Raw genomic sequence first — 22,848 nt, forward strand, 5'->3', positions numbered from 1 at the left:
AGCCAGACTGAATATGGGATTATTTGATGGCAAAAGACAGACTACATTTAGCTTTTATAATATACTACAAGAAAGCAATTGAATTAGCTCAAGAAATGACAAACTGTCACATTGAATGGGTTGCTGTTATCAAATGGTTTGCTGCAATTAACTGAAAGTGAGGAAAAGCCATTTGTGAATTGGGTTAGGAAGGATATCAATAATAAAAGCAATAATTGTGTGCCAATTAAGTCAAGTGCCAAGGGATCCTTCTTAAGTAGTTGCTGTCTTGATGAAGCATAATCGATTCAAAATGACAGATGCAATTTCTCAATCATGTTTTAAAAAAAAAATCCCCAAAAAAACAAAAAACTAAGCAGCTGGTTGAAAACAAGGTTTATCTTCTCTGAGAAAAAAACAAACAAAAAAAGATTTAATTGAGACAGTAAAATAAACAGCATAATTTATGTCCATAATCCATATCACTTTGCAAGGCTGTTCGCTAAACGGACTCAAGTCTCTGTGACACACTTCTGTATGTGACACACACATAGCAGGCAATGGAAATACATTTGAATCTTAATTGTAATCATGGCAGTTTCTGCGTGAAGAAACCCACTGAGCAATTTATGTTGATTGGCTGTTTAAAACACGTCTAAATGGTTTATGGATGTTGAGTCTAAAATGAGGCTGCATAGGGTTTAAAAGTGAAAGTTTAGTAAACATGTACGTCTTCTGGGGTAAATGACAAAATAAAGCATTAACTTGTACATAATGGACTTCTCTGGTGCATATTTTTGATATTTACAGCAGTTTATGCATTGTTTAAATACGTAATAATATATGTAGCCATCTATCTGGCTCAGCTAAAGGTAAAACTGAAGTTGGGCTGTGTTATCCAAGACAAACCTCCCAGCTAAAGAGAGACTTGGATCGTAGACCAAAAGGACTATATTATGATCGATATGTCTCTCCTGAATTCTTATTATCCAAATTCAAATACTTAGCAGTAACCTATGAGATATTTTGCAGGAGAGGCTTCCAGCAGCAGAAAGGTTAATAGGAGATCACAGTGAAAAAGAAGCACAATAGAGCTGAAAACAGATGTTACTCCATTTTCTGTGGAACAAAGCATTCCAGAAAACTTTGTCACTTTCTATGATTATGTTTAGAGGTTGATGTCTTAAGGTTGTCAGTGTCCTTGATGTATTTCCACGTTTCCGTGTCTCTATTATTGCAGTACAGCAGACGGTGTCACAATTACTCACCGGAGAGTTTGAGTCATTTTCAGTTTTATGGGTTTTATGTTACAATATTCCCATTACGTTTTACTGGACTTCACTATATTCGAAAAACATTAGGTTGCAGTGGCTGCTGCAGTCCTTATGCAGAATGCATGCGTGATGAAAATTTATATGACGGCTACCACTGTGTCTGTGTGCATCTCTGCCAAAGAAGCCCGGCGCATAGATTACTGCTGTTATTTATGTTATGACTTGTTTGGCCGGCTGTGCTGATATCCCTGTTTAGCAGAGATCGATGCCTTGGCAGGCTTTCAGGATGAGGGGAACTATAATCAAAGTCCTGGCACACGGATTGATTCCTGCCTGTTTATCCGCCTGCTGTGATTTCCACCCAGTGTGAAAGCTACAGTGGCTCTTTGTCTATTGACACACCAGCAAGACTGGCAAGGCAGTCATCTCAGGCACACAGTCCATCAGCGCCTCCAAAATCAATACCTTTTGGGATCCTGCTGCCTACAACGTATATTGAGAGAGGCCGCAGAAGTGATAAATACATTCTTTTTCTTTGGTGGGTCTAATCGGTTTTACTGGCGCTATCGCAGGCCCGGTTCCTCTTGTGCGGCCGCCCCCACGTGTGACTGATCTGAAAGGGCTTTTTGAGTGTAAGCAATTTGCTTCCATTTCCAGCACAGTGATCTCACCTTTCTGAATAACCCACATCCTGATTGGGTCTCAGACCTGCCGCACCCCCTCTGTGCCCTTTGACTTGTGCTGGTATTGACTGTCCAATTTCATTGGTGTGAAACATGACTTTAATTACCCATCAGCCTGATGAAAATTGAATTTCTGGACAAATTCAGCATCCTCGAATGGCCCTTATTTTTAACTTAAGGGGAAAGGGTATTGAATTTTAGACTGTGTCGCTCCAAAATCTGGTTTAGTACCATGACCTGTGATTGCATTACAACGATGTTGAGTCCTTTCCTTAACGGCCACATATTCTAGGAATTCTAATCTTCCTCTGCTTACAAACATATATGATCAAAGATGTTGTTAGTAGACATTGTTAATATGTGATTTCGTTTGAGTGGTTAAATATTAAGTAATTGCATTTTACAAAATACACCTTTTTTAACAAGCATTATTCTTATCCTGAGGCAGATCAGATTTGATTTGAAAACAAAATCATGAAAAATGAATAATGTGGGACCTTGAAAGGCTGCTTCTTATTCTTAAGTGGAAGCCTTGTAAAATCACATGACATTACACACAAAATGTTGAATTCTGCATCTCTTTTCAGTGACTTGGTCAGGCCAAAGGCCACTGTGAGACGACTGCTAAACACCAAGTCTGGAGCATACAAAACAAATTGGCTGGCTGCTTTTGAGTCAATGATGTGAGTTTTTTCGTCTGACCCTACATTCATATGAGAGCTAAAATGTCACTTCTTTTAAGTTAGAATGACACCATTTCAATAGATTATTTTCAAAACTGCAAACCACCAACTCTAATGTCAGACGCAACAAATTACCCTGCACACAAAAGGCATAATAACACATTTGCCTGCACCAAGCAGAACAGTAATTCCACAAATATCTCAGAGGAATCTTGCAATGCTCTGTGCCCCTCATCAGCTATCAACATGCTAATTGCCTCTGAAAATTGAAGGGAATAAAGTCTTTTGAAATCTCCATGAAGCAGGGGCTGATCTGTCACTCATTAAAGCAGACTTATAAGAGACGCCTCATTAACATTGATGTGGCGCATGGATCGGCCTGGTCACTGTCACGAAAATGTCATGGATGATGCTACTGATCGACACTAAGGTTAATTCCCATAGAGCTCTTAATTGCGTACTCCTGCTGTGCTATTTTATAATAATGAATTCTATTTTTTCCCACATAGATTTAGGATTTGTTCCCATAGAACAAGAAATGTTAGTGTGTGATGATTATGTGCATTTTTGTGTATCACAATACTTGTCTGGGATCTGTGAGTTCTATATATTTTTAGGGGTGGTTGGCTTGAAATTGGAGCTCATTTGCATTTTGGTTGGTATAGTATCTTTTCCCTGTGGAAAAATCCAAGACAGTGAAGTGTCAGACACTCCACTGATATAAACCTGAGAAGTATTACTAGAGCGATGAAAACTCCCACAATCCTCTTCTCATGTTCAGAAAGAGCAATTCCATCTACTGTATCTTTGACTACTGTCAACATCTGAGGATTTTATTTTTTTATGTAGACTATATTATTGTAATCTTGTTGACCAAAAGGTAGCACTTTTTGGTCACTATTCACAACCCTGGATTATGGCTAAAATATTGCATATTTTTCACCTGTTTGTAGCTAGCAACCTGTAAAATGTGTAGCTTTTATCATTCTTTTAATGCAAACTAGTATTCTACAATTCTAGTGATGATTTTGTTTTTGAAATAATATGGAGAAACCAAAATATAGTTAATGTTATCCATTTATTTCAGTTATTTGGGTGAAAACTGCAGTAGCTAACTCGCTGCGTGTTTGGTGGCTGTAAATGGAAATGAAAAAATGGAAAAGCTTTCATGAACTGGTTATAGTTTGAATCACTGTTCTGTTATATCAATCTGCAATAAAGAGTAGAAAAACAGAAATGTATTTATATGAAAACGTCACAGATTACTACTTCATGATGAGTTGGGGATGTTATTTGTCATGCCGGCCGACAAAATGTTAATCTGAGCGATGCAATTGTAAAATCAAACCAGTGTGTGTAAAGTCGAAGTGAGCATCAAAAGCCGGTCTGACAGCTACTTACAGTCAGCAGCAGAGGACGGCTCTCCTTGACAGCTCCCACACAGCCCAGACAGCCAATCACCATGATGATGGTCCCCACTGCAATGAGCAGGTTGGCTGCCGAAAGGGAGGGAAGGGATGATGATAGGGTGGCAAAGTTTCCCTGGGTCACCGAGAGCCACACGCCCACCCCCAGTATTCCACATCCTCCCAGCTGCAGAGGAAACATGAAGAGGAGGAGGAGAGCTGTCAGGATACTTCCAGCAAAGTCAAACATGCCCAAAATAGAAACACAGTCAAACATGGCGCCGCATACAAATTTGTGTATACTTGCTGCGGCTTTGTATTGCTTGTTTATTTACACGGCACGCCAGTGGGGGCGCGTGAAGATTAAAGAGGTAACCATAACCTAGGGAAACTGGGAATAATGGAGACAAACACTCAAACAACAGCTGCGGTGAAAGAGCGACTGAGGGAGCATGAGGATTTAGAAGCTGTTTGATCAGACATAAAGTTGCAGAAATCCTCTAACAAGCTCTGCAAGCCGAGCCTCCGAACAATTCATTTTGAAGAACTGACCACGAGTACGGTGGCCAATTTGGGACATCCTCAGCCGCCTTTGTCTTTCGCGCATGCACTTTGTCAGATTTAGCTGGACTTGCGTCAGGTGGGAGTTGTTATCACAGAGAGGGAAACAAAAGAGACGGAAACAAAAGCAATCAACCGGAAAAGGAGGTGGAGACGCTTTTCCACTAGGCAACACAACCGATCTTGTGATATTTTAGACCGATTGCAGACGGCCGCACACTGGAGGCTGGTGTGTGAAGAATTCAATTCGTTTGGCCAGCAGGTCTGTGCCCACTGTGAGCTCCGGAGCCAATGCGACACTTAGTTTTTTCCACTGAAGTGTCCTTTTGCTCTTTTTTTTTTTTCCGTAGGAACGTGCCAAAAGTATAACGCTCTCTTAAGGGGAACAGAAACAGGATGAGGAGCGAAAGACAAACAAATTTAAGATACACATCAGTAAGCATCTTCAGATACATCTAGAGGAAACATGCATCATACACACACGTGCACACACGCACACACACACACACACACACAAACACACAGCCGCTTGCCAGAACTCCCAAAGGCAATAAGATTTACATGGCTAAATACACGATTATTGTTTTTTTTCCCTACTTTCGCTTTCTTTCTATTTCCAGCTTTAACACCAGATCCTTTTTAATGAGCTCTTGAGCTAGAAGTAGGGCAGGGCTTGAATAAAAAGCAGTTGGATTGTGTGGGGCTCCATTCACTTAGGCAGGTTGGTGTTAACTATCTACCGTGGCTGGAATATTTCAATGGCTTGAAAATGAAGGGTCGCCGGGTCACAATCTCTCACCGCAGACCTCTATTACGCCCTAGAGTGTATTTTCTAATGAAGACTGACCAGAGTGAGAAGGGTGAAGGAGAAAAAGAGATTCCTGAGAATAGCTGGTGGTGGAAGAATTGAGGTCAGAATCATAAACAAACCGGGGATGCAGGGGAGAATGGGATGCACGGGTGCGGTTCAGATTCTCCAGACACATGGTGGGTGTTCATCCGTGGCAAACTCACGTTAGTTAGTTTTGTTTATTTGTATAGCCCCTTATCACAAGCATGTCTCAAAGGGCTTTACATAGCATCATATACAGTATATACATACTACATCATATATATATCCACACACATCATATAGGTTACATACACCTTCTAAAAATTGTGATAATGCAATATCAACCAGAGCAACAATATTTTCTTTAATTATTGTACAGCCATATAGAGCCACATCTAGCATCAAGCAGAAATATACCAAGCAGAATTAATTAATAGAACATAAAAGCAGAATAAAATATTGAATATTGTAATGTAGAGAGCTGTGATGGGAGCGCTGTAACCAAAAATGGGATTAAAAAAAAGGGAAATTTAAGACACAAGCAACGCCTTGTGATATTTCATAAAGGAAAATCTGTTTTTTGTTTGCGAGGTTAGTTTTTGAAGTTAATGCGTTTCCAAAAATCCAATCCATCCAGCTGTTTTCCCGTTTTATGTTAACTGCAGCAACAAATCAGGACCGGACTTGGTCTTGATTAGCACCGCTCCCTAAACAACTGCTTAAATCTTTACAATCACCCCGATTTTCAGTATTTGAATTGACTCTCCCCGCTGCGGTGCCTCCACCACTCAGCAGGTTTGTATGTTTGAATCAGAATCACTCAGACTGTCTGCTGATTCAGGCCCGGTGCGTTCTGCATGTGAGAACGTATTCTTCAAATTCAGTCAACACCTATTAACTAAACCACCTGTATTGCAAAAAATATATACAGTATATGGCACATTTGAAAAAAAATCATGAAAAGTGAATAAGATGTTAAAGTAATGATGATGTTGGACTAATTTTCCACATTGATATCTTGTCAATGTCAATTCAATGTTTCACTGTTAATGTTTTCCCTCATAAAAACATACATGTACAGTAGGTGTACTTGAATCCTGGCAGGGTTTCAAATGGGTAATACAGATGGACGTTTTAATGACTACATTCACAGTACAGGAATATCAGGACTCTGATCTCAATGCAATTATGAGAATCCAACTAGAGCACGGGTCAGGCATACATACATATTTATCTAATTATAATACTTTGATTAAGGTCATAATCTGAATTCTCATACATACATGAATAAAATGCGAAGCTCTCGAGGCCAAGTGTCGACAGGATGAGTAAAAGAACTTGGGTTTACACGGGACCCGTGGTCGAGAACGCCACTTTAATTCACACGCTTCATGCATTATTTCTGTTGTGAAGCTTTGAAGTGTGAATGAGACAGTTCAATCTGTCCCAGCAGAGTGAGATCTGGTCCTAAAACGGCTCTCGTGGTTGTAAAAGCTGTCAAGGAAGTTTGATTGAGTTGTCATTATCTTCACCATATTCGATGTATAGATCTGTATTACTTTGGCTTTTGAATTTTTTACAAGACTTTTCACGACTCTTGGCAAGTTGCTGAGGCAAGAGGTTTTGCATCAATGACCAAAGGAGCTTCTCCTCCGCCTTGCTGCCATGGATTGCTATTAAGTTAATGTTGACTAGAAGAGCTAGTGACAGAAGTAGGCTACAGTCTTTGATGAAGCTAGGTTAACTTCGTCGCTAATGTCAGCTTTCAGTTGTGTTTGGACAGTTTGCTAAGCACTCGAGCAACAGACTCATCTGCACAGTTCTCAAGCAAGTGTGACACACTTTACGGCCTTAATGCGACTTGCGTTGTCACCATCACCACCAGCAATTAACCCTTAAAATTCCATAATCGCCATTCTATCCTGTACTAGCCAAATTACCATGGCAAACAGTGGAAGGACCATTCTGTCCATTCCAGTTCTGTGTTTGTGGAATTGGGGGTATGGACTGTGGATCGGGCTGTGTTCGTATCTCGGGTGATATCTCAGGCACCACTGGTCTGATTTTGACAAAGTTTGGAGGGATTTGGATGCATCTTTGCACTGTGTTCTGGTGTTTACAATAATACACAAATTGGCCCGATGGAAGGTTAAAATTTCAAACATTGAAAGTCCCTAACTCCTACAGCGTAAGTCCAATTGCACGAAACTTGCTACACACATCCAGCTATCCTTACAAATAACAGTGTACAAACGATTGAGCACTAAGTTCCCAATTCATTACTTATACCCTATGACTCATTGTTAGCAGCAAGAGGCTAGCAACGGGGGCTCGCCATTCCAACTGACAGCTGCCAATACTCTCTACAGGTCCATGTATCCTACTACAGGTATGTAAGAGGCAAATTATATTTCCACAATCACTCAGTTATTCTTTAAAGGTTAAAAATTGTAACTCTTATACTGTGAGTCTGATTGACATGAAACTTGCTTGACAAATTCAGCTATCCATACAAACTACACTGATTGGCCTAATGGGGGCCCTATAATAAGGTCAAAATTTTAAACTGAAATAGGACAGCTCAGACTATTGGTGTGAATTTGACCAATCTTGGAGGGTTGACACATTTTGGCACTGTGTTCTAGCATGTAACAAATTAACTGCTACACTGCTGGTCTGATTTTGATGAAACTTGAAGATATGATGCAGCTTGTTAGTGATTGGCCCAAGGGGTGACTGCATTATTAATAAGAAACATGCTTCATTTGTTAATGTCTACATTTGCCATTTTCATTAATATCTACATCCAGCCCACATGCTTCTCAGGTCTCAGTACTGGGGAACTGTGGCTGCAGTTCATGGCCAAAGTAATCTGCTTTATTGTATTTTTTGTTGTACACATAAATCTCCACCATCAGTACGCATCACAGTGTGAAAAGCTAAGCCATGTGTTCAAAATCCCTGCTAAAAGGCGTAGAGAGGAAAACCGTGCAAGACAGGACTGCATCTAGTGGTAAAATCTGATTTGCACCCACTATCTAACCCCCATTCTTTGTCACAACGTGTGTATTTAAAAAAAAACACTCTGACACACAAGTGTGAAGATCATTAAAGTGTACTACCAAAGAGAGAGAGCAAAGAGAGAGATCAGAAAAGGTTTGATGGGTGAAAAAACAAATCTCTGGGGAACCCCTGCTGAACTCCCGCCTGGCCTTTTTTCAGATAGACTACACTGTTCATGAAACCAGTGTAGCTTTCTGCAGCTGCCTTGTTAGTCAAAGAACAAAATGCTAAGACTGTACGGCTGTGAGAAACAAGCAGACTCATCATTTCAGTTAGTGTCAGCGTTTAGAGAGGCTCCAATCAGCTATTGATCAGAACCAGCAGATATTGACTCTTATACTACTAACTGACTGCAATTCCAGTGACAGTCTACAAAAATGCATTATTCATTCTGAGTACACAAGCATGATTGTGAATTCAATGTAAGCCTTTTTAAAGAGGAAATTGAGAAGCATATTTAAACATATATAAACAAACAGGTATTTGATCCCTACCGGTCAGTTTTCTTAAGCATCCCAGCCTGGTTTCACAGAGAGCTGGTTATAACATCCTCATGTCTCATTTATCTATATAAATAAAGTTATTATTATTTAATTGATTTCAATGAATAATGAGTTCTAGATAGGTGCTGTGTTTTTGCTGTATGTTAATAATCTTCTGACCTGGTGAACGCTACAAACTTTCATATTCCTCATTCCAAAGAGAAATTAAAATGTAAGTTAATGAGTCCAAATCATGCTTGTTTTTGCTAAAATTGTTTTGTTGTTAGTGAGCCGTTGTGTAAACTGGAAAATGTGCTTCGCCTTTGGCAATTTACTACCTTCAGACTGGGCATTTAAGATGCGAAACACCCCGCCCTCTGTTCATTTTCCATTACAAAGCAGAGAGCGAAAGCCCAGCTCCCCTCCAGCACCTTCTTCACTAGTTTTTTTCAGAGCCGCGGTGCAGAGACGTCACAGCACACAGCACAAACCCAGAATCAAACCCATGCAGCTGCCAGCAGACCAGACTTCCCCACCAGAATATCCTGCTAATTAGGCCTGCTAATTAAATTATATGACAAGCTAAAGCCCTTTAAGCCAATGTGGCTGGACATATGTTACTCAAATAAAAAACGGTAATTGAAAACATTACATATTTTGTCAGAGAACATAACTTGCAACACTGCACTCAAATCAGTGGGAGCTCTCAAACAGCAATCAACAGTTTCACATGAGCATCCCATTTGGAAAGACAAATAAATTAATTTTAATTAATTCACTGCAAAGCTATACGCATTTTTCCACATCTATTCATTGCGACAAACTCGTTATTAGCAGGGAGAAAAGGAGAAAATATCACAACACTTCCAGTGTTCCTCGCAGGAATGCAACTGCATGTTTTTCATGCTGACACGACTCGAATGAATACAGTGCCACATGACCGAACCCTACAGAGTCAATAATGAAGTATGAGAAATGCATTCACATCACAGTGGTCTGGATTTTGGCAGGAGGTAGACCATTATGCACCTATCACAGTTATGAAGTGCATAATAGGCCGCTTTAAATCCACTGAATACGAAGTGAATGCCTGCCGCGGATAAAATGTAACCAGTTTCTCTCTTCCTCTGATCATTTTCCACACTCCTTTTGGCAGACAAACATCATGGAAGATGTCATTGTCTTTAAGTTATTATTGCTTTGTAAATGTCAGAAACCAAGGGCACTCAATTTGCACGTATACTTTGAGTACTTCTTATGGAACCCTTGTGCACTTTTGTGAGGCATTAGTGAGATTTACATAAACCTTTTACAATTCATCAGTAATCTTGTCACTCTATACAAACACTTTGAATTGCAAAAACCTTGGGATACAACCACCCATGAATCATCTGCAAATGTGTGCCATATGCGAAGGTGAGGAGAGATACAATTTAGCAAATCAAACTGTGATACAATTACACAAACCGTGATACAATTTACCAAATCAAATATCAAATATGCATAGATTAAGCAGCTTTTTCAACTTCTCATTGCCTAGTAACTGTCATTTCCTTGTACCTGGTAACTCTGCTGCTCTCAGTTTCCAAACAATAGAGATGTAAATACACCTTTCACAGTTTCAGTATCAATTTGAAACCAATATTTTGCCATCACATCCACCCAGTCCTTGTGTCAAGAGCTTTGTCACACAATTTCAGGACACGAAAATGTGTGAAATCCCATCCACTGGTCTCTGTGGTGGTTTTTACATTTTGTTTATATTACATTCTTTTTGAATTACTTGACTTTTGTTTACATTTGGGTTAAAGATTCTGTTTTTCTGAGAATGTATTTGTGGTCTTTTACTGCTGTGAATCACTTTGTAACTCTATTTTGAAATGCTACATAAATAAAGTTATTATTATTATTACTGTTGAGGATTGAGCTGCAGTAGTTGGAATTACTGCCCTGAACATGTTAATGTGTATCTGGGCTTATAAAGACTAGACTCCACAGACTGTATGCTGCTTTCGAAAGAATGAGATGATATCTTGTCGCTACAACTTGGAAGCACTCAAGTGTTTAACTTGTTGGAACGCCCACGTCCATGAATTTAAAATCAACCATAAATGAACTGCAGCAGACATCATTCACTTTTCATAAGTACATTTGATTGTATAACTGTGACTCTAGATTATTATTATGCTGGATTGCTGACATCGCTGCAGATTCGCCGCAGTGTTTGTGTTGACACACTTCCATAGTTCTGCATTTTATATGCTACAACTATTACCAGTGAATAGTCCTAGGAAGTTCTCATTGGTTTATTTACTGTACATGTTTTTTCAAGTTCCAATTCCAATTCCTCAGTTTTATTGGAATCGATGAGTTCATTAATGAATTGACCCGAACCCTGTGACATGTAACATTTCCACAGTTCTTGACGCCAAGTGATATCTGAGCCCTGTGGCTCTGGGCATGCTGGTTCACTCCACAAAGTCTAGAGGAGGACTGCAGGACCATGGACAGTGCCCTTTTCCAGGCAGGCGGCTCTTCAGCAAGGTAATGAACCACCAACAAGTCAAAGTCGGTTCACTGGTAACGCCCCCCCCCCGACAGCAAGTTTGACTAACAAGACAAGACACCTATCTCTTTGAATGGGGAGTCGTCCATATCTAAAGTTCTGACATACATACAATCATTTGCATTACATATTTACGAAAACTGAGTTGTTAACAACATGGACTATTAAAATTTGTTTCAAAGGACAGAATAACGTTTTTTTTGGCATTTACTGATGCTTGTATGCAACGCCATCCACTGCTTCACAAAACGGTGAGATTACAACATTCAAGACAAATCTGGTTTAAACGACATTTGTCGTTGAATCACCTGTCAACAGTCATGTCATGTATGCAGTCCACAGTAGGGAGCTGACGGTTATATACCTGAGAATATCATGTCATTAAATTATTACCTCTGCAGCAGGAGATCTCAAAAAGTTGGGCATGGATTTGCACAAAACTTGGCCCAAAAGGGGGCGTGGTGTTGGTGTGGCATATCACCAAAAGGTGGTTGTCAGACATGGTGGAGGTCTGTGCTCTACTGAGCACATTTTCTAGTTTCAAATGTATTAATAAAACGGTTGCTGGTAGAGACGTCCCCAACGTGAGTTGTCGTAAATAACATAGTTGCGTAAACCTGAAAGTATGATTTTCTTTATGATATGCACACAAAGGTGTGTTGATTGGCCAGTTTTGCTGCCATCTTTAGCGTTACAGATTTTCCCATTCAAAACTGATAGAGTTTAAATATACAGTATATACTGTATCTATATACAATACTGTCTCTGCCACCAACACTACTACACTGCAGTGGAGACGACACAGCTGCCGGCAATTACCAATCAGCCCCTGCCTGTATGAAAGCAGCTCAGTTCTCCTCTAGCCTTGGAGAGGGAGGTGGTGGTGTATTGTATTGCTTGGTGTGGGAAGCGGCCAACAGCCTGACAAACTGTCTCTTTGAGCAATTCTGTGGCTTGAGTTGACTGAATACTGTTTTATGCAAGTGGACAACCTCAGAGGATTGAATTACGAGTGTGACAATAGGATAAGAGACCTGGATAGAGGATGAATGGACTGTTTGTGGTCTCTTTTACCTGCACTGTGTTTGACCCCCTCTTCTGTGTTTCCCCAGGCGGGTGCTGGTGTGTGACCCCGCTCTACAGATACGCCAATCTGGAAGGAACCTCAGTTGTTTTTTTGTCCTCACTCCATTTCCCCCACCGGCTGTTGAATAAACTTGTTTTTTGTTACCCCCACCCTCACATATCTGGTGTTCAATTTCTGAACACGAGTGCCTCTCATAGCAAGACTTGTACAGCCCAAAAAAAAACCTCATGTCCTACTTGTAATTACAACTAGGAGGTTGATGTGAACAGTTTTCCCAGTCCGCAGACTGTATTTACGGACATGACATGGACACGGCATTCCCACGGTGGCCATTTTGAATTTACCTCGCTCTCAGAGAGAAACTCTACCTAGAAGATTGACATATACATTACTTAAACCCACAAGTGAGGACTTTAGATAGACAGAACAGTTATCAATTACCTAGCAATCCCACGAGCAATGACAAGAAATGAATTTAACAGGGAATCTTACTAGCTACTTAGCTATATTGAATGTTGTAATCTCACCGTTTCGTGAAGCAGTGGATGCCGCTGCGTACAAGCATCGGTAAGTGGAAAAAAGACGTTTCTCTGTGACAACACTCTCATTTGGAACAAATTTTAATACTCTGTATTGTATACAATTCATCAGTGTTCCTAAATATGAAATGCAAATGATAATATGCATGTCAGAACTTCAGATATATAGATGACTCCCCATTCAAAGAGAAAGGAGTCTTGTCCTGTTAGTCACAAACTTACTGCCAGGGGGCGTTACCAAGATGCCGTCCGAGTAAACCGACTTCTCTTAAAGGGACTTTGACTCTAACATCATTCTTTACTTGAACTGTAAACGTACTGCATAGTCATGGCAGTCAACAGCAATTCATTAGTTTCATTTGACTGTTGGGGGAAAAAGCTGTGTAGCTTTAAGAATGCTTTAAAAGTGTTTTGTGAGTCTTTTGGGGTTTTATCAACGAATTCCTAGCAAGTAATTGCCAGAGAGTGCAAGTGGATTGTTTTCCACCCACTAAGTGTGTAAAAAGAGAGAGTTGGAAACCACCTGGGACATTTTGAGGGCCGCAGTGCCAAGTGGAGCCAACCAACTGGAATCTATCCACTACCCATCTATTCACATGTGCATCAGTATTAGGATTCTGTCTGTGTTAGAACTATCCTCATCCAAATTTAGGCTCCTACCAGAGACAAATGCACACACACACACACACACACACACACATATATACTTACATACACACATACATACACCAGTGTAGGATTAGAGTGTGTGTATGTATTGTAGATCGCCTGTGGCATCCCAGCACTCCCCACTGACTGAGAAGAGGCTTCAGCAACCGTTCCAGCACCTAGTGAAGCCTGGCAGGCTCACAGATAGTCAACAACATTACTGCTCACTGCTCATCTTAGCCACTCCATACCTGGAGACGGGGCACACTTGGCGCTCATACACTGACCTACTTTCCACGCCTGACAGCCTCTACTCGGCCTCAGAGTCGGTTAGTCTGCACTTGGAGGGAGTCCTCCAGTTTGATGATCTGGTCAACAGCATTAGAGTACTATCGGACGTTGGATTGGGGGAACAGAATTACTCATAGAGTAGATATGATAACTGTGCAAATGACTGCAATTGAGAGTTGTTGCAATGAGATGAAAGCCACTTTGATCCCCCCTCACTTTTTTCACCTATCACATTTTACATTTCCATTTTTGGCATTTAGCTGACGCTCCTGTCCAAACCTACAAGGATTGTGACAATATAATAAGCTTCAAATGCTAGATTTCAAAAATGTACAAGCAACCAAAACTATTACTAGGCCGTTGACCAAAACCTAATTTTGGTTTTTGGCTTCTTTCTCCCACTATTTAACTAGAAACGGTATTTAAACTATGTGTCAAACTGTGCTGCTGGTGTTTTATTTTTGACTCAAGGCCAGTGTACATCCCTTTGATCAGACTTTCCAAGGTGTGTGTATGAATGTGTGTATGTGTATGTGTGTGTGTGTGTGTGCGTGCGTGCGTGCGTGTGTTTTAGAGGATTACATTATGTTTATTGGCCAAATCAAGTCCCAACTCTCAAATTCTGAAGGATACTTAGTACTGAATACATAGAAGGGGAAAGCACTGTAAATATATTAACACTGCAGATATCTGCTACCTGTGTGAGTCTGGTTCCCATCCAAAATCCATCTCAACAAATTTGTCATGAAGAGTTGATATATATTTCTATTTGACTGGCCTAAACTACGAACTACAGTACTGCGGCCATTTTCTATTTGATCAAGCAGATGGATTTTTAATCCCAGCTGTAGATCTGCTTAGACCCACAGCACCTAGATAATCTACTTTTGCTGTGTTCAGAATTGGAGACAGAAATCTGAACTCAGACACTTATTATCTTCGGGAGGCTGCAGTGGGAAAAAAAAGAAATATGCTTCCTTCAGGTGTTTTGATGTTTTGTGATAAAAGCATGGTAGTTCTCACAATAGCAAAGCTGAAAAAAAAATATTGCTGTGTAGCCTCTTCTGTGTGTTTCTGCCGGCTTCTTCCCACTCCCAATCCGTAAGCCTGGGATGCATTAAAATACTCTTTTAGGCTGGAGGCATTGTCTCAGTCTAGCATTTGTTTGCCGAGATGGAGTCCACGCACAGGAGAATACCTGTTCACTGCACAGTCCCTAAAGCTGCAGGGTGTCTGAATGGACCGTCTGCATCTCCCTCGGCTCGCCAAACAGCCTGTCTTCCTTCACTGCCCTGGATAAGATGTTCTGCCTCCATATTACAGTGTTTTCTATGCTCTGTGGTAAACAGGGACCTCACAAAGAAAAGATGTTGTTGGCCAGTGAAGCGACTGATCATCCTGTTCCCTGTTTAAAAAATGGTCAGAACGACTCCAAGCTTTATAGCAGTCGGTTGAATGGCTGATTTCTGCTCACACTGGTGTTGGGGATAAGATTCAGTCGGCAGAATCCATATTGCGGGCCTGACTGTATGGGAGACCACCAGAGTCGAAACATCCTACTGTGTAAAAGCGTTCAGCCTCTGAATATAAATGCAAGCTGCCAATCTCACCCCCACCCCCGCCACCCCCAATGTCCCCATTCATTCCCATTCTAAACAGTGCCATTATCAAACAGCACGACCACAGGAAAAGAAAAAAATAGCTACATCTCTAGAGAGACCAAATTGTGTTGTTTTCTTTTTGTTTTTTTTCATACATAGCCAACAAAGACTGTAAGCAAGCCTTTGCACTGCGAACGCCGGGCGCTTCCTGTCGCACCGACTGCTACATTTACATTTTAACGTTCTGCGGAGTGCTGCTGTGCGAGGTTTCATGGAGCGTTTATAAAGACTAAAAGGGAAGGGGGCCCGCTTGATGCGAGGGCTTATTGCCTTAATGCTCTTCTTCCATTACGTTGATGCTGTGTGATCTTTGTGCATACGCTAAGCTTCAGCAGTGATGTCTTGCAGAAGGCGGGCCGCAAGAATTCTCCAACGCACTGTGCAGAGCCAAAATCACAGCCCTCTACAACCCACTATAAATAAACTCTAAGAAAGAGAGTGAGAAAGAGAGAGAGAGAGAGAGAGGCACTGCAAAGGGTAATCAATAAATCTCTAATCTCTAGAGTATTCTCTCCTCCTCTCTCTCCTCCCTCTTTCCCTCTGTGCTCACACACAGTCACAAACACATCCATAAACACTAACGCGCTCACACACACACACACACACACACACCTTCAGTTGCCTGCAGGTCTGGTCTCATTATATTGACTGGGCTTGGGAGGAGACTGATTTGTTGCAGCGGCTGCCCGGTTTGTCAGACCTCGTCACAGACAGGGTGACAGCAATCATCTCGCCCCGTGGCCAAGTCACTGCGGAGGGACACACTCACACACCACTGATACGCTCGTCTTATTTCCCTAACGCTGTGCATTAATACAGCCCCATCAATCTCTGTGATGCACACGCTAAATGAATCTGGCTCAGCAAACGTCGATTTAAAGCCACTGATGTGCCGGAACACATTATTATTTCTTACTTAACGTTATGGAGGCTTATTTCACGACATGCATAATGCCTGGTTATGGCTCTATCGCGCATGACGGAGGAGAAGCACTCGGTCGTGTCGCCCGACCCGCAGAACAGCTTTCACCGTTCACGCCCCCAAATCGGTCGACTGTTTCAAAGCCATCAAGAAGTCATCAGGCCCTTTCATTTTCAAAAAAATTCCTTCAATTTCTTAGCAGCCATTTTTGAATTCACTACGGGGGAATCATATTGGAGCAAATTATCCTCAGTGCCCTCAAGTGTTTTCTGATCTTAATGTGCGCTCATTTGAGAACAGGCAAGTCACTCCGCCACACACACACACACACACACACACGACTGTACATAAAGCTCCACCAGGACGGAGATATTGGATAAAGACAATAAGAGAGATAACAGGCAGGTTGCACTGGAAAACACCTAACCTAATAAGGAGTAGAGAGTATGATGTTCAGATGTTGCGACCAGGGAGGACATGGAAGGCGTGAAGTGTTCACGAAATCACTCTTGAATCTGTTTGCATTTATGGGGGAATTATCATCTCGGAGTATGCGAACATCATTAGGGAAGGGAGTCTGCGCTATCGGCTGCACCTGGCCCTGTAAAATGGCCTCATATACTCCTTGGCTGTTATACGACCATGCAGAGCAATCATCGGACGTAATGACTCCCTCGAGACGGCTGCTCAGATCCACCACCATGTTTAACACTTGGCTACAGAAACTAAGGGTTGAAGGCGTCCTTTGGTTTTCTCCAAGCATATACCCATCTAGAGTAAGGAAAAAGGGTGAAAATAACTCATCAGACCATATTAGGCTACTGTTTTTCTCTGTTGCTCTGGGATCAAGTTTTTGTACTCCAGCTTTGTTCGTTGGCCTTGAATACTAGTAATTTCTGAATGGCAGTCCTGCAAGAAATTCCAGGTTTGAGAAGCTCTCAATGTGTATTGTTTATTGCGACTGTGTCAAAGACAGCCACGTTGATTCCTTTCTGTTGTAATTTCCGAGGCAGTAGTTTTGCAGTGTTTAGCAGATATCCTGGTAAGTGTCTGTCTGCCTGTCTCTGTCAGCGAGCCCTCGACTTGACATCACTGTTTCTTTTTGCTGATGCAGTTTGCCTGTATTTGATATAAGCTGTTGTAGATTTGGAGACTGTTCCTCCTACCAAACGAAATCATTTTGCAGTTTTTTGTGGCGCAGACTAATTGGCTTCTTTGGAACTCTGCTAGTTGCTTCATCTTGCTTTGAAAACTCATATAAAAGTTGGAGATTGTCGGACATCTTTTCAAGCTGACACATACTGCTAATTAGCATTCAACGTAAAATGATTCGCCCGTGTAGCTGCCTTTGTAATGTGATTTAGTTACTTCAAAGTTAATGCCCTTTGTCATGTAGTATTCCCATAATTTTGTCCACCCCCTGTGCACACACCCTCACACACACACACACACACGCACACACACACACACACACAGACACCGCAACCACTTCTAACAGAAACTTAACAGCGCAGTATTTCACAAAGCATTTGCCTTGTCCGTTTTCCAATAATGGCTCCATATTCCCATGCTGCCTTGTGAATACCTCCTGGTGCATTCAGGTGATACTAATGGCAGAGACTGAAATGGCAAAATGTGTACTATATGCGCAACGCTGACTAACTAACTCCCCCTGGACAGAAATATGGACAAAACTGTTGGCCTCACTAGCAGCTTTCCAATTCTGTGCACCCTTTGTGTCTCTCTGCTGATAAAGGCGTTGGAGGTGAAAAACACATTGGTAGCATGCTGTAGGGAGAAACAAATCTCAGGGTTGCTCTGACAGGGGAAGTATGAGATCAAACAACACAGGGAGAGAGAGAAGGAGGGAGGGAAGGGGAGGGAGGGAGGGAGGGATGGAGGGAGATAGGGTAATAGAAAGCTCAACGGACAGTGACCAATGAGATCTGTACAAGGGAATGGCAGTGGCATAACAAATCAGAAATGGTGGGAGAGGGAGAGCGACAAAGAGAGAGAGAGAGAGAGAGAGAGAGGGAGAGAGGGAAATAGAGACCAATGAGAACTGCCCTGCAGAGCAACAGTGGCATAACAAATTATTGATGGAACGAGAGAGGTGGGGAGGACAGAGAGAGAGAGAGTTTGTGTGTGTGTATGAGAGAGAGAGTGAGAGAGAGAGAGAAAGAGAGAGAGCCAACAAATAGAAAGAGTAACAAAGAGTGACCCATGAGAGTTGCATGACAAAATGCAGTGGCAGGCAGCATTACAAACAAGGAGGCAGAGATGTAAGACGGAGAGAGACAGAGAGAGAGAGAGAGAGAGAGGGAGAGAGAGAGAGAGAACGAGCGTGCAGCGAAATGAAAGTAATCAGACACTCGCAGAGCACGAGCGGGTCAACAATGCGGAGAGAGGGGAGGAAAGGTGACATATAAAACTAGTGGACTCATTCAGTCAGAGCGTTGTTAAGCAGCGGCCGGCCCAGGAGGCTTCGCTTCCCTTCATTTACAGTAACGGAGAGGCTCCACATCCCAAGGGCTCCCCTGATAGAGGCATGAAGCGTCCGCAGCTAATAAAATCCCCCAACAAAATCCGTTCCATCTCACTAGCTGGCAATCAACGGCCCTCTTCCCTCGATCATGTATGTGTGTGTGTGTGTGTTGATTTTCCTTTTGCCGCTGTGTGTGAGTGTGCGTGCATATATCAACATCCGCCCTCCCAACCTCTGCGTGTGTGTGTGTGTTCACGCTTCAGCTGAGCGAGGCCATCTATAATTCCCTCAACACTCCTCCTGCCTCTCTCTCTCTCTCTCTCTCTCTTCCTCCCCCAATTTACTCTCTTCCTCCTCATCTCCCGGGCTCTGTGACATTTTAATTCCTTATATTCTTAATTGTGCCGCTCGTCCTCTTCTTTCGCAGTCTTCTCCTTTCTGTTCCCCCCTTCCAATCATTAGTCCTTTCTCTCAGCCCCCCCACCCCACACCCCACCCACCCCCTCCTCTCCATCGTTCACACCTTGGCCTCTCCTTCCCCCTCCCTCTCCCTCTCCTCCCATCATTAGCTCTCCCTTTTCCCCACTGGCTCAAACCATCCCTCTTTTCTCCCTTTCCCGTCTACTTTGCTCCCTTTACATCCTTTCCTTGTCATCCCTTCATCCTTTACCTTACCTCACCCTCCCTCTGCTCATCTCGCCTTCATCCTGTCCTCACCTCCTCTCCCTCATCCCCCTCCAGCAGACAAGCTTTGCCAACGCCAGTTCGAATCATTGCCACGTCCGCCAGCCTTCTGAAAATGGCAAATCCACCGCGGGTGAAAGGGCTTAGGCTTGAGCAGGCTCAACCAGCCAATGCCACCCTGAAGAGCGGACATAGCAGGCTGTGTTAAGAAGAGGATTAGCCAAATAAAAGACGGCTTCTGAGGTCTTTCTGCTCACACACACACGCACACAAACACACACTGCAGCTACATAGCAGGGAGCACTCTGTTATATCCAGTTGGACATGCAGGTAATAAGATGGGAGTGTCAGCGTTGAATATTTCAAAAGGGCCGCGCATCAAACGGAATGGGGAGGACCGGAAAGCATGAGGGTGAAAAAAAAATTGAGGGTGAAAAAAAATTGCATAGAGGGGTTGTGTTGTACTTTGCAGAATCAAACGGCTGTGAATGTGCCAGGGAAGGAAAACTGGTGCATGGGAAGAGAGGAGGGATCAAAAGCGGCTCAGTTCTTGCCTGTGATCACGCAAGAGGGAACACTGACACCCTGCAAAATTTAATAGCGATGCGTTATGAAAAACAATCACTGCCGCTCCCTGCAGTCCAGGTGTCGACAATATTTGTTTCATGCCTGGATCCCGGCATGAAAAATGGCTTTTAGAAACATTAATTTTAGTTAATTGCTTCTGAGCGATGGAGTCTCCCACTTTGATCATGTAGGCCTAATTTGACTGAGTGGCGAGTTTCTTCAAAATCCTGAAATGGATTTAGGCCCGCATGCAATTTGTGGAACTGGAGTGAAATGAATCCAACCAATAACAGCTGATATTACACAGCATACCAGAAATTGGAAAGTGTGAATTTTGAATCTGCCTGTGAAAATACATATTTTTTTGTGGCTCAGATTAATTAAATTCCTATAGTCTTGTCCTGAAAAAGCGCATTTACACTTTTCAGTCAAACTGTCGTCAGTGTTATTGGCGCAGTCACACCGGGGCCCAAGGTGTCAGGGAGCCAATCAGCACCCTGAGAGATAGTGTGTCCAATTAAAGAACTCCTCTGTGACTGACTACCTAATCACTCTGTCTACTTCACAAATTATCAACTTTAGGATAGGCCTACCTGTCTATTTTCAAGGTTTAATTTCATGTGTCATATGTCAAGTATCAACCAACGGTGCTTGATTTTTATATATATAGAAAGATTCATAGCACAAAATGACCATAACATATCTGTGGGGGTTAATCAATACCAATGACTCAATGTAACTCAACTTTGCCAGGTTTCTGGCTTTCAATAACTCACTCCAAACTCCTGTACTCTCTGTTTTGGAAACTACAAAATCTAGGATAAGAACTATTTTAAAGTCTCTGGAAAGTTTATTTAGCGTTCACCAAATATGAAAACAAAGAAAAGTATAAAAAACACCAAACAAACAAACAGCTCATCTGGTTGATCAGCATGTTTTCGCAGGAATTTCAGGGCACAGTCGGTTCACACTTGACACACAAAGAATCTCTGTCTACTAGCAACAACACAACTTTTTCTACATTCTGAGCCAGAGGTCTTCATTCTGGTCAGCTGGTTGCAGAATACACACTGCTAACCATAGTATTCACTGATACAATTAGTTAATATACACACACAAGTCATCACAGACACTTTATTTGTACTCGAAGCTACGTTCACTGTAACTACTGCTTCATTCTAAACCTTTTTTCATTTTGTTAGCCTGTTAAAATGTCACTCTTAAATTGTCAGGTTATCTTTGTGCTTACCATGTTATCTGCCACAAGGGTCCTTTTCCTCCAGTTGTAACTGGATAACGGTAGCCTCGATCTGATATATCACTGTAACTACAGACATAGATGAGTAAATATGTAATTATGCATCTGCCCTCACAGACTCATTGCTGACATCGGTTATCTACTTGTATGTCTCTGCATAATTTATAAGCAGTGTCAGGAAAAGACAGAGACGTGTGGACTGATATATTCAAAACTGGAACGTAGGCCTAACTGAATTCTCCTACTTTTTTACATGTGTTTCATTTGCACATAAGACCACAGATACCATATTTCCATAGTCTTGGAATTACCTTTCCATTACAGTTTAAAGGGTCATTTTAATCTCTCGTGAGCTTAGAATTATAAGATTCTATAATAACACCCACACATATGTCAACAGGCACTCATAGAATAGGCTCATGCGACTAACTCAGTTTTGACAAAAAGGTCAGATAGAACCTTATAATACCAAGGTCACGCTCTGTCCAGGCAACTGGCTCTACAGCTAAATCAAAATTCTTCAATCTTATTTTCTACCTCCATTGTTTCTCCAAAGACAATACAATAACCAGATGTAAATGTATCTATGGCATATTTTTATCACATATTAATGCTTCACGCAGAATCATGCCAAGAGGCATTTGCTAGAATCACTTAGCAGAGGCTCTGCCTTGGATTCAAATTAGGATCTTGTTATAAGGACAGCGTCTCATAATTATTGGTTAATGAGTGATTGCTGAGGAGTCACATGCACTGCATCAGTGTGACTTGTTTATACCGCATGCCTTAATTGGTTTCTGAGGCATTTCGAAAAAACATCTATAATTCAGACTGGTTATCACCAGCTGTTGTATCAACTAGCTCGCCACATGGGAGCCGTGCCGAAGTGACAGAGGGCAGAGATGGAGATGGATGGGACACTAGTTATTGTACATAGAAGTTGTTGAATATTCTTTTTTCAGTAACAGTATGTTTTTATCATAAGCCTTTAGTTTTCTGTGAATCATTTGTAATCAAATTATTTGGCTTCAGGCTTTACCTCTTGCACTGAGAAGAACATTAATGATTTGAAAAAACTTTATATTTCCTAGCAAGTAGTTTTACTACTGAAATACCTTCATCTCAACAACAATACTTGGCTAAAGCAAATTTTGGAAAGATTTAGCACCAAGTAAGC

At 41.8% G+C, this 22,848-nt stretch overlaps 1 protein-coding gene across 3 annotated transcripts in view; it reads right to left on the reverse strand.

Annotated features, from left to right (window-relative positions):
- The window catches only part of tspan4a (tetraspanin 4a), an 89,771-nt gene that overhangs the window by 28,948 nt on the left and 37,975 nt on the right, over positions 1-22,848 (reverse strand). For all 3 annotated transcript variants that reach the window (XM_071534284.1, XM_071534285.1, XM_071534283.1), the window contains one exon: positions 4,021-4,212. In XM_071534284.1, coding sequence (XP_071390385.1) covers positions 4,021-4,212 — 192 coding nt within the window. The remainder of the gene's footprint in view (positions 1-4,020; positions 4,213-22,848) is intronic.

Source organism: Centroberyx affinis, unplaced genomic scaffold, assembly GCF_046629955.1.
Source record: "Centroberyx affinis isolate AG114_WGS23_722 - 3 ecotype Tasmania unplaced genomic scaffold, CSIRO-AGI_Caff_v1 ptg002510l_1, whole genome shotgun sequence".
NCBI lineage: Eukaryota > Metazoa > Chordata > Actinopteri > Beryciformes > Berycidae > Centroberyx > Centroberyx affinis.